At 31.6% G+C, this 12,561-nt stretch overlaps 2 protein-coding genes across 12 annotated transcripts in view; one reads left to right on the top strand and one right to left on the bottom strand.

Moving 5' to 3' along the window:
* The window catches only part of Cip4 (formin-binding protein 1-like Cip4), a 37,690-nt gene that overhangs the window by 9,075 nt on the left and 16,054 nt on the right, over positions 1 to 12,561 (bottom strand). For all 11 annotated transcript variants that reach the window (XM_070642203.1, XM_070642222.1, XM_070642253.1 and 8 more), the window contains exon 2: positions 3,488 to 3,603. In XM_070642203.1, coding sequence (XP_070498304.1) covers positions 3,488 to 3,603 — 116 coding nt within the window. The remainder of the gene's footprint in view (positions 1 to 3,487; positions 3,604 to 12,561) is intronic.
* On the top strand, positions 10,136 to 11,361 carry LOC139093086 (brachyurin-like). Its single transcript, XM_070643693.1, has 5 exons — positions 10,136 to 10,295; positions 10,357 to 10,565; positions 10,626 to 11,014; positions 11,079 to 11,168; positions 11,232 to 11,361. Exons 1-5 carry the CDS (start codon positions 10,224 to 10,226, stop codon positions 11,294 to 11,296), a joined length of 825 nt encoding a protein of 274 aa, XP_070499794.1. The 5' UTR covers positions 10,136 to 10,223; the 3' UTR covers positions 11,297 to 11,361.

Genomic DNA, 12,561 nt, shown 5'->3' with positions numbered 1-12,561 from the left:
TTTGTCTATTTAGAGAACTTTAATACTGATAACTTCAATGACAAATGATGTCCATGAAAAAAATTGGATTTTAGACTCTAGATTGAGGCGATCTCAAAATCCATGCATATTGAATTTATATCAATCATAATGCATCTAAATAGTCATTGATTCTGAGTGATTAAAGGAGGAACAAACGAACCGCAACTCCTTATCAGAATCTACGATTTTAGCAGAGATCTAAGTAGACTTGGACTTGCTTCGGTTCATGTAAAACTGACTAAAATTTGTTTGAAATTAATTTCTGCTAGCACTTGTGAAGTATAAGATTTCATACAAATGTCAATCAGTTCTTAGCGACCTGAATTTGCCTTCGACTTCTTGGTTCCAGATATTAATCTTCTCACCTCATTTTGTAACTACATACAACAATTTATTATAACTGATCTGTCTATCAGATTTAAATCATTATAAATTATGAAATCAATTCAGGAAGTAAGACTGATGGAAAACAGAAACAAAGCTACAGAAAGGTTAACAATAGAAGAAATTTTTATTAAAACATCATAAATCATGCCAGCAGTGCATTCGTAAAAAGCTAAATCTTAAAGTTTTTGTATTTACCGGAAAATTACTTCTTTTTGTATTTGCATTTGTATAGACAATGACTTTCCTCATTTCTTTTTGTTCCTCAAAATCTTAACATTTTCACAGTAGTAACCAGATTGTTTTCTCATAATATAAATAATTATGTGCATACCAAAACTTATTAATTCATTTTTATTATTATGTATGAAAGTTGGTTACTAAATCAAATTTGGGTCATCAAAAAAGCAAAAGTGTATAATTAATGATAAGAGGTGATAATGCGGCGATGATATGAATTGTAAACAGTTTTCCCGCTTTCAATTTTCATGAGTTTTGTAATGCATTATAAGTGTTATGATTTCTAATACATAGTAATTTTTTTGGAATTTCGTACTATTGTGTATTATAAGCCATGACTTGAATTCAAAACAAACAATCTAATACAATAATATTTCAGTTATTTCATGATGTCCAACTATCGATTTCCTATGCTGGAAACTTAAATTCAATCATAGGGAATGTATTGTTGAATTCGGATCTCTAACAGGCGAAGAGTATGCTTTCTTGGTACAGAAAGGACACCACAGTACCTAAAAGCGGTCTCTTTGCCTGTTAAGGATGTTTCTTCACAGTTTTAGATTCATTTCGTCATAGGTCGAAGCCAAATTAAGTTGGTCACATTTCGGTAAAAACCGATTATAATTTGAATGAAATGATATACTTCACAAGTGGCAGCAGAAAAAAATTTCATGTACATTTTAATCGGTTTTTAGTGAACTGAGATCATTTTAAGTCAATTTTGACCCCTGAATTTTGTTTTGTATTTAAATGACGTGCATTGTACACTGGATCACACTGTTGAAATATGGCTGGATTCAGGGAACCCAAAATTTTGGCATTCTTTGAAACTATTTTTGAGGTTATTTGACAGGCAAGTCCGAACAGCACAGCATCTACGCTACATCACCGTTTTGTCACAGAATCTTTGTTGTTCTGTCGTAAACTTCAGGACTGATTTCGACCCAAATTTACAGTGAAAAACGAGATAAAAATGCGGTTTGTCGCATTGTGCTGCTCTAGTTGATGTAGTCTTAAATCAAAGAGCAAACATTTAAGACATCTAACAGACAATGAGCAAACTTACTAAAATTTGCTTGCTCATGAGTATCCTGAATTATGATGATTGAGCATACTAGGAAAAATTCCAACAAAAGCCATGCTATGTGGGCCATACCATTTGGACACTCAATATGAAATGTCAATTTTCTGAGCAATTAAGTCTAACAAAAAAAACTACAGCAAGCTCATAAATTATTTACTTAATCAAAAGTACCATGCGAATGCATAAACTCGTTCATTTTGCGAAATTGCAGTCGCATTTAAAATTCAAGAGATGCCATAATTTCTATTTTACGTAATTTAATGAATTTTTATTACAATCAATAAAACGCAAAAGTATTTTAAAATAATAATCAGAGAAACTCTTAGAAATCGAAATTACTTTTTTCAAGTTTAACTCCAAACGAACGGTAGTTTATGGAAGTACATAAAATTATTTGTATTTTTTAAACTAAATGCTGTCAAATGCATATCAAGGAAAAAGAGTTCCAACTCAATTTGTTGAACACCCACTTGAGCATGACTTAAATTGGATAATATAGATACATAAGAAACTTAATAAAAGTTCAGATTGAACGAATTTATAATTCAGAGTGATGCAGAGTTTGCTGATACTTTGTAAATACAGTGATAATGCTAGCTGATTAATCAAGACCACAATAATGACGCAGATTCAAGAGATAGTCATAATTTTCAAGTAGTTTAATCATATGTAAATTACAAAGCAAAATAATGAACAGAATGTAGTCATAAATATACATACGACTTTTATTGTCGAAGATAAAGGGGTCTTGCGAAAATGACACGTCATATAGCCTTGGTCGAACTATAAGGTACAGTCTAAAATTTCAAGATTGTGCATCTAAAATGCATGATGTTCTTGGCCAATTATATTTAGGATTATTAGAAGGATATATTGAGTATCTCTAAAGAAGGATAGTGAGAATTCTTAAACAGACACATTGGGATCATTGCTCAACTAGATTAAGCATGCACAATTATGTTGATTGAGTATTCATGAGCACGCTCATTTTAGAGAGTACATATATACATTGTCTGTCAGGGCCTATGATGCCTAATTTGGAAAGAATCCAACTGAATAATAAAACTATTGTTGATCTAACAGAAAAAGTATAATTTTCTGAATATCGAATCCCGAGTGGGACTTGAACCCACATTCTACAATTTGCTGTCACATGCTCCTACCACTGAGCTATCGGGGGTTATTCGACTATATGGCAAAGTGCCATATATAAATTACACATTTTTTTATTCCTTAAATCCATCATTTGAATCCGATTCCAGCATCTATTAGAAGTGATAGACATCACTTCTTACAAACCCTAATCTAGAGGAAACTTGAAGAAAATAGATGAAGGCTTTTCTACATGCTATGAGATAAAAAAAAAAAAAAAAAAACTTTACGATTTTGAACTTGAAAAACCGAGCAGTCTCGCCTTTTTTGCGCCTACAATGATTATCTAATGAGGAACATAGCCTTATCGCAATTATTTAAATAAATTGAAATATCATCGACGGCTTAAAGCTTAAACAAACAAAAATTTCTCATAGTTTGGATATGAAAATTTAATACTTTAAGTACGATTTAAGTGGACATGTTTTGTAACTTAATCGTGAGAAAAATGAATAAAATTTCACAAAGTAGAAACTGAGGAAAGGTTGATTAAAGCTGTATAGTTTTTAAAAATGATAAAAAATGTGTTTCAGTAGCTTAAAAGATTTCTATTTTTCATATCTTTATAAGTTCAAAACAATCATATATTTTATAGCATTTACTTACCTTAACTTTGCGGCATATTCGATTTCAATGGCACAACGATCTTTGACAAAGTTTCCATATTTGTCTAGAAAATCAGTTCCTTTTAATGTATGTGCCCCTATATTGTGAAATTGATCCTAAGAAAGAGAAACAGAAATAGACATAGAATTAATATAAATTCAGCATAACAATAAAAACATAATTTAAAGTATCAATAAAGGATGTATTAGGCAATTACGTGCTGTGGATGAAATTTATTACTATTTTCGAGTTTATAAAATTTTATGACTACGAACCGTGGAGCCGCGATATAAAGAATGATAAATTTGAAAACATTAAAAAGCCTTGACCGACGTGTAACAGTAAGCAATCGAAATAAACCGCAAAACATAATACAATACAAACATTCACTGTGTGATTTTTTTAATGAACTATACAGGTGAAGGGGAGTCAGTCGTCAATGACGTCAAATTTTATTTTTCTATAGACGACAACTAGGCTTCAGACCCTATTAGACAATGAATATACCCATCTAAATGAGCATGCTGATTGAGCATTGTTCAATTTAGTGAGCATACTCATGCGCATACTCAATTTAGTGAGCATACTCATGCGCATGCTCAATTTAGTGAACATACTCATGTGCGTGGTCTTGGTCTGTTCGGGAGCTTTCAGATTTCTTTAATTCCCTCAGGAATCATTATTTCGTGACATTGCACCTAGGAAGGAAGTTGACCAGCACTTTTATCATCAATGTTCCAAAGTATTTAATGCCATTGGACGTCACTTCCAAAAAATCCTCAAGAAACTTCAGTAAAACAATTTCGATCCTCTGCAATTACTTCCATTTACTCAATCTCATGTATCATCCAATCTGCTCATATCTTCTCATTCTATACAAGATATTACTCATTATAATCTGAGCCATTGTTATGAATATAGAACAAAATCATGACGAATGTGAAATGTGAAACTGAAACAAGTGCAAAATGAGCAGATAAAAATCTGAAATCAACGTCTGTTTGTGACGGTTAACTAAGAAAATTGTCCATCAAAAAAAAAGCATAACTTACACCTTCTGCTGTATGCTTTATGACATCATCAAAGTATTTTCTTACAGAGTTTAAGTTTAATCTCAACACAGATGGAAATATAAAGCCGTTAAATTGACGAAATGAAATTTATTTTTTTTTAAAAAAAAATGGCAACAAGGCTTGAATCACTTAAGAATCTACTTAAAACATAAGATTCTCAATATTTCTACATTCTTTTCGCGTGTCTTTTATTAATAAGGTTCTTTAAGTTATTTATACATCTTTTTTTTGTTGTGTTGATTTAACTTAAATCAAGGTCATATTGACTATTAAATTCATTCGATGCGATATCGCTTTATACTTTTGGAACTGACTATTATCTTAATTTAATTTTCTATCGTTTTCGTAATTTCCCCACAATTTAAAGTGTAAAGAATGACAATTAATTATTGAAGGTAGTCGTTGTAGCTCTAAAGTGATCTTTTCTGTTTAGGGACGTCCATTTTTGATGTCTAAGTCTGAATTTATTGAAGGTAATTGACAATTGGAAGCCAGCGATAGAGCCAGTTTGAGGCGATTCCTGTGGGAGGTCATGGATCACAACTGATCTGGAAGACCAGCGAAGTAAGGATCACGTGGACACCCCAAGAACTCATAGAAAGCCACTGTCGATAGAGATGATAATGCACTTGGCATCATTATTTGGCAAGCTATTGCCAGCGATAGATCCAGCTTCAGACGAAAACCTTCGGAGGCCATGGATCACAATTGATCTGCACAACCAGCGAATCAACTAAGTAAGTATGCAGACAAAAATAACATCAGACATCATTTATGCACAGCCCCTTAAAAGTAACAAAAATGTTTCATTTAACACTTCAAAGCCGCTGTTTGTTGACTTCATAACGAACTTTGTATTAAGTCTCAGTTTTTATATATTTTCTGTTGAGAACATTACACATGTATTGTGTATTGCAATAACTAACATGGTTTAAAGATGTGATGTTGTGCTACGTGTTTTGAGCTACGGTGACGATTTGCTAAAAATGTATTTCGTAACTTTATTCGAGGCTGTAAAATAAATTTACAGATCGACAAAGAAATTTATAGTTTTTGGCCATCAATTCTTGCAAACACATACCAAGATTGGATTTACTGTATTACTGTTACTTCACATTTTCAGTCTGTTTAGTGTGAATGTACCTTATGATGAATTAACTAAAGCAATTTAGCTTTTCATTACGCAAAAGAAAATTTATTCGACCTTTTCAAGCATTTAATTTGACTTACCTCATCTGTATGTAGCTACTTCAATTTTGATCTAAGATTTCTGACAAGTCTTGATTCTTCGGAACTTTAAATTAATTCAAAAAAAGCTTTTTCGAGTCAGATTTGCTTGAATAATTTAAATGTGTTCACGACTAATAACTCACTTGCTTTATCTGTATCTAAATTAGAACGTGTATAAAGCAACAACAAACATTTTAGGTCATTTTGTAGACATAAGTGCACTGCTTCTGTTTATGCACCGGTATTGCCACATACAAATAAAAGCTATTGAATAGATGCAAACATTACGCAATTATTTTATGCTTTACCTTCATTTTGTACTGATTATTTGAATATTATCTGTAGCTACATATTAGCTTATTTGATATGCAATCAAATGTTAAGCAGTGTTAAACATATTTGTATGTCTATTTGTTTCCCATGATTCAGTTTAGCATTATGAAACATCAGATTATTTTTTCGTGCCTTTACGCTTAAAAATTGCACTTGCTTCTTGAGTTTATTCGCCTCCTATAATTTATTTACACATTTAATTTCGGCATTGCTTGTTTACTGCCAAAATTTGTGGGAAAAAAATTGCTACACGATGAGACCTTGTTAGACGAATACTTAATGTTAGTTGTGGTATGAAGCTTATTTGAACGGTAGCTTTAAAATTCACTTTTGAACAGCTTAACCGGCTTATAAAGATCTTCACTAAATAACTGCAAACAATCGCAATGAGATCTTAATTTAACTAGGAAATATTTTTGCTAATTATTCATGCAAATTAAGCAATTTTTTGTGCATTTATGTCTTTGTTTTTAAATGGGCTGTAAAGATAGGAATGCCGATAAGCAAATACGACCTTAAAAATTTCTGACTGCTTATTTTAAGCATGCAAATTTATTGCAAATGAAATCATCATTGTAATGTAAATTTCCAATCAATAGATATGTATAGTTCCAAGAAATGAAAGCTTAATTGATCAAATGATTCTCATATTCAATTTATGTATAAGCCTGATTGTATTCATTCCAAGTCTCAAGTACTAGTCGGTCATGATTTTTTGCTCAATCTCTGACCGATTCAATCTTTATGTAATTGAAAATTATTTGCACAATTTCAATGGATTCACGTGGAATGATGATCGTGAGAAGGTCGGTGCAGAGTGTGGTCGTCTCAGGTTTGAGTTTTTTGATATCAAATTGTCGAAAATTCGAACTCAACTTATTTTAAAATAAAAATTTACGTTACGAAGAAAAGTAAAATTAACAGTCAAAAAAAATTTGAATATTAATGAAAAAAATTAACGGTCATTTGTGAGACAGCCCAACTCTGGGTCGGTCGATCAAAAGAGATGTTTACATAGATATTTTAGAACATTAATAAATGTGATTTGTTTAATCAATGAAAACATTATTAGTGAAAGTAAAGAGACACAAATCTATCATGTGAATCTGTTATTTTGACGGTACAATAACATACCTTAAATAAATTAAGTACATTTCATCGCTTGAAGTAAAGTAAAAATCAGTTTTAATTTCATTTGTTTGTTGCTTGCTTGCTCGCTTGCATGAGAGCTTTCGTACAGGTCATACACTATCAGATCTTCATCAATAGATTAGAAATTTTACTTTTTTTTGTATTTTCGAAAGCATTACTATAGTCCGACTAGTGGTCATTAAAATGTAACAAGTAATGTAGTTATAGATATATAACACTACACTTTAAGCATGTAAATAAAATGCTTCCAAATATTTTAAAAGAAATTTAAATATAAAGAGGCATAAACAGCAGTCAGGCACATAATATGCAGGTAGTGAATGCAATACTTAATAGTTTCGTGCATTGAATAGTTAAAAAATATTAGAAAATGATGAGTGTTTATGCAGATCATAAAAGAAAGCATCGCTAAATATTCAATTATTCACAACACTGCATTATACTACATAATACTTTATTTTCATGCATCCATCTAATGCAAGGCATTTAAATTCCTTTTCGAGAGACGGCAATACATAAAAAGAAGATTAACAATGAAGAAAATTCGCATGCTTCACAGATTGATGATGAGAAACTTGGTATTTTTACATAATATTCACAGTAGTTGTTAGCAACAGGTGAAATAAAGTGAAGGTAAATAATGAATTGATTTTTGTGTATCACAGCTTAGGGAATAATGCCTTTTTGAGAAAGGTAAAACAGCAGATGATTATGGATACATATTGGATATCTGTAACAATACGGTTTTTAAAAATAATAATTATTGTTTAAAGAGCCGAAAAGTTTCCAAAAAAGGTAAATTAATGCACAATTAGCTTGAAACAAGATGATCCGATTGAAACCATAAATACTTCACACTGTATCCGATTGTTAATTTCACTGCATTGATTATTACGAAATTGAAAAAAATTTTAATTGAGCTAAATTGACATTTATTTATTGTAAGCGGCATAACTTATGATTCAGATATGTATGGAGTAAAAGATACAGCTAATGTAATAAAGGAATTCGGAGAAAGTTTGAAGAAATTTTCGGATCATTGATATGTTTTAATGTAATGTAATTCATGTAATAGTCAATTGGAAGTTAGGTAAGGTTTGGTGTGAAAATCGTAATTACTGCGGATAGACACTGAGATCAAAAATCGGGATCAAAAATTAGTTGCGAAACAAAAGTTTCCTTCATTATTCAATCTAACATCAAAGTCCGACACAAAAAAAGTTCATTATAAAAACGCATAAAACACAATTATCCATTCAGACCGTCACTGCATTTAAACCGTTCAGCAATTAGAAGGTTAAATGTTGACCTTTCCGAACGCATACATATCTAATCATTCAAATGATTTGGTTCAATTGCTTTAATTTTAATTTATTGGAGTTATTCTATAGAAAAAATTCAATTCAGACCTGCGGACTGCTGCATATTTTATACAAAAATTTCAGAAGGGCACGAAAAAAGTTCGGAATTTAAATGATCTTGACGACCAAAGTGTATTTGGAAGGACGCTGTTCATAGAGACAGGTATTGGTAATTGGCAGACGGTAGCCAGCAAAAGATCCAGCTTTAGGCGCCATCAAAGGAAAGTTATGGATAATAATTGATATGAGCGTCTAGCGAAGGAGGTAAGTAAGTCAAAACTTTAATAATGAGCGAAAATTGATCTCGAAACTCATAATTCAATGCTGAGCTACATTTCATGTAAATCTGTAAATTCTGTTACTTGAAGTGAGATGTTATGAAATTACAGATTCGCGAAAATTGAGTGAGGAATGAGATAATTATGATTGTAGCGAATATATAGACTTGTGAATGAATGTTCCAAGCATATACTGATGTAAATAAAGTAGGAGCAATTTAGTGAAGAATTTAAAGTGATTAAAAATGAATTTCTATAATAGTCCATATAGTGGAATTCTTCAAGATATTAAGGCATATGGTTTAAAAATATGAATGCTTAAATACTCTCGGCATCATGCTATATTTAAAATGAAAACATCCACAAGTTTTAATATAACTTAATTCTTACACGTCAAACATTTTCTGTTGTTAGGCATCATCTACATCATCATATGTTTTTATGATGTCTGTGATAAAGATAGTACTGTACATCTAAATAATAAGTACTTTTTGTAAACTTTATTATATCCTACAACAGTGTTTTGGTTTGTATTGCATGCTAGTTGTAAACATACGATGAGTTGTTGACGATAACAATTTCTGAGAAGTTTGGGATTATATGCTGTTTATTTTATTTAGTTCTTCATCTTATTTTTTCTTTTTTTATTGCAGTTCCTAACATCTTTTTGAGTGTTCTGATTCATAAAAAAACAAATTTTCAAGTTCCATTGACAAACAGACGTGAAGGAGTTGGTAATGTTTGTGGGATATAAAGAACCCGAACAGTACACGGTGTTCACTAGGTCACCCGTAGGAAGCCTTATTAACGGTAAGACGCGAAGTAGCCCTGACATCACTGTTACGACGGATTTCTTGGGAAATTCCGAAAATATCAAAACTGATCCCGATCCCGAAAATTTATCGGGCCTGGATTTCGAGAAATCATATTCGTCGCATTGTGCTGCTCGGTGGAATCATTTGTTTGAGCTGCAAACAATGAATTTGTAAAATTTGTAATTCCTTATCAGTGTCGATAAAAAAATTACAAATGTTTGCAAGTTCATGGTAATAAAAGTCATAATTGACGCAAAAAGACAGGAAACTACACCATTTGTTCAAAGATCCTCTTTTAATTAGCAGTGCTATAAAGTTATAAAACCATTAGCATTTATAATGGCAAGACAGTTAATTTGATACTACATTATTATATAGTCCCTTATTAAGACTATGCAAACAGAATAGTAATATTATATCAGTATAACTTTTTGGGCAGTTCTGAGAATCTAAGCATTTCATTGCCAGATTTACACAGAATTAAAAGTGTCAAAATGAAAATTTTATTCCTCATCTTTCTGTTCCACACATCTCAAGGGAATTATTTCAACAGCACATTATGGAGTGTAAGTAGGAATTGCCGTTAAAACCATGAATATAATCTCATTAAAATCTAATTATGTTTAGAACTTTATAAAGTTAGAGCCACATGCTTTCAACATATCTGATATTGATGTATCGCGTGCTGGTCGCATTGTTAATGGAAATATCGCAAAACCCGGACAGTTTAAAGAGTTTGTTCTAATGTTTGTAAGACGATCAACCGCAACGGTTCAATGTGGTGGATGTCTAATTGGTACGAAATGGGTTATGACTGCTAAACATTGTACTAATTCGTAAGTGAAAAACTGGTGTTATTTTACACAGTTTTAATAATTTCATTAAGCATTTTTCAGAGCAATTTCCATTGATTTGCGTTTCGGCGTAACAAATCGATACTATTACGACCAGCGAACTTATGCTACTGGCTTAGTAGTCAGTAATATTGCTGATATGTCGTTAATCTTGTTGCAAGATCAAATTAAATCCACATATCTTACGAAACAAGCTATATTACCAACTAATGCATATAACGTACTTGCTAGTGACGTAGTAACTGCCTGTGGACTGGGATTGGAAAATCAAATCACTAACTACGTTTCAGTTTATTTACAATGGACAAGACTTAAAGTTATGTCCAATTCTGATGCAGAAAGGCTGTATGGAAGTATTGTGGTCAATCAAAACATCATGTGTACAGTTGGAAGCGCTGATGTTGGAAATTCATATGCGTCGACATGTACTGGTGAGTAGGAATTCATCAAAAATGAAGGAACTTTCAAGTCATTCAATGTTATGTATTGTTTTAGGCGACAGTGGATCACCTTTATTTGCCACAATTAATGGACAGTCAGTTGTAGTTGGAATTGTATCATTTGGTACTGGAAGTTGTGATAAAGGTAGAACTTGATTGCTATAATTTAATTTTCAAACAAATGTCATTTCGATTTGGATTTTTTTAGGTTATCCTACTTGCCACGTGAGAGTCGATTCCCAATTGAGTACTATATCAAGGTACATTCAGTAAATTCATACCTGAGAATTTAATACCTCACGATCCTCTAAATGTATACATTCAGTATTGGATTAAATAAACTAAGACAATAAATTGCATCATTTTAAACAAAGGTGTGCCTCAATTCTTATGATTAACGATTTACAGACTAATGGATACTTAAATAATTTTCTCTTAAGGAATTGAAGTCAGCTACTTTGACTAATTATTGGTATGCAAGATATATAATGAATAATTAACAAAGACAATGATGATAATGATAAACGATTAAGCTGTGCACATAATTAAATGACGATAATGTACACAAAATTCAGCGCTTTCTAATTGAATGACATTAAAGCTGATAAGATTAATATTGCAAAATCTTTAATTAAGCTTTTATTTCCATTGACAAATTGATATGATAGCCTTATGAACTATTGATATTTATTGTTGATGACTCCATCGCAGTATGTACCTGTTTATAAAATATTAATTGAAAATATAATAAGGCATGACGACTTACGTAGCTAGCTATGAATTATTTTAATTATATTATATGATTTCCACGAAATAAATTTCCCAATTTTTGTGACCAACCCCCCCACACTAGGACAATAAACTAGGATGACCACATAGCAATTTAACAGAATCAGCATTTACAATAATTTGATCTTAATAGCTCATGTGGGAAGACCTCAGACCTTTTTGTCATGAGCGCGCGTTTTGGAGGTGTCGAGTTCGATCCCCAACCATGGCGGAATTTTTTAACCCCTAATCTAGAACTTAATTAATTTCTAGCTTAATATTATGTCATGGTAGATTATAATGCTGTTATGTGTAGACTTTGTTAGTGTCTTAATTACTTCACATCGTCAAGATATAACAGATACAGTTCTTTTTTCATTTTCCATCATTCCTTATTTATTTACAGAATATTTTCGTATTTCCTTTAATTTCCTTTAAATATGAAAATTGTGCAGTTTTTCATTTTTGTGTGACTTGATGTCTTTTTCATTAATTTTTACATGCTGACAATTTTTTATAACTTTCTCACTGTTACCAGTCATTTGAAATCTATTAGTCATGTGTATCCAATTTGGTGATGACTACTTCAAGTCCATTGGAAACAAAGTTAAAGTGCTACAACTAAATCTCATTAGCAAAATGCGCAAAAACCGGTAGAGTATATTAGTTCTGTCGTCTTTATAAATTTTGTATGACTCATACATTTGGAAATACATCCGTTGTGGAAGCACAAATCATACATTAGTCAGGCTGCTCATTCACAATTTCCA

Source organism: Chironomus tepperi, unplaced genomic scaffold, assembly GCF_022539635.2.
Source record: "Chironomus tepperi strain 1889 unplaced genomic scaffold, CSIRO-AGI_Ctep_v1 contig_16, whole genome shotgun sequence".
In the NCBI taxonomy this organism is placed as follows: Eukaryota; Metazoa; Arthropoda; class Insecta; order Diptera; family Chironomidae; genus Chironomus; species Chironomus tepperi.
This window is presented reverse-complemented; position numbering and strand designations above follow the sequence as displayed.

Excerpts from the sequence above, each read along its gene's own strand:
- LOC139093086 (XM_070643693.1), top strand. The coding sequence starts at position 10,224 with ATGAAAATTTTATTCCTCATCTTTCTGTTCCACACATCTCAAGGGAAT. Across the intron at positions 10,296-10,356 it reads TCAACAGCACATTATGGAGT|AACTTTATAAAGTTAGAGCC; the intron begins GTAAGTAGGAAT and ends AATTATGTTTAG. Across the intron at positions 10,566-10,625 it reads GCTAAACATTGTACTAATTC|AGCAATTTCCATTGATTTGC; the intron begins GTAAGTGAAAAA and ends AGCATTTTTCAG.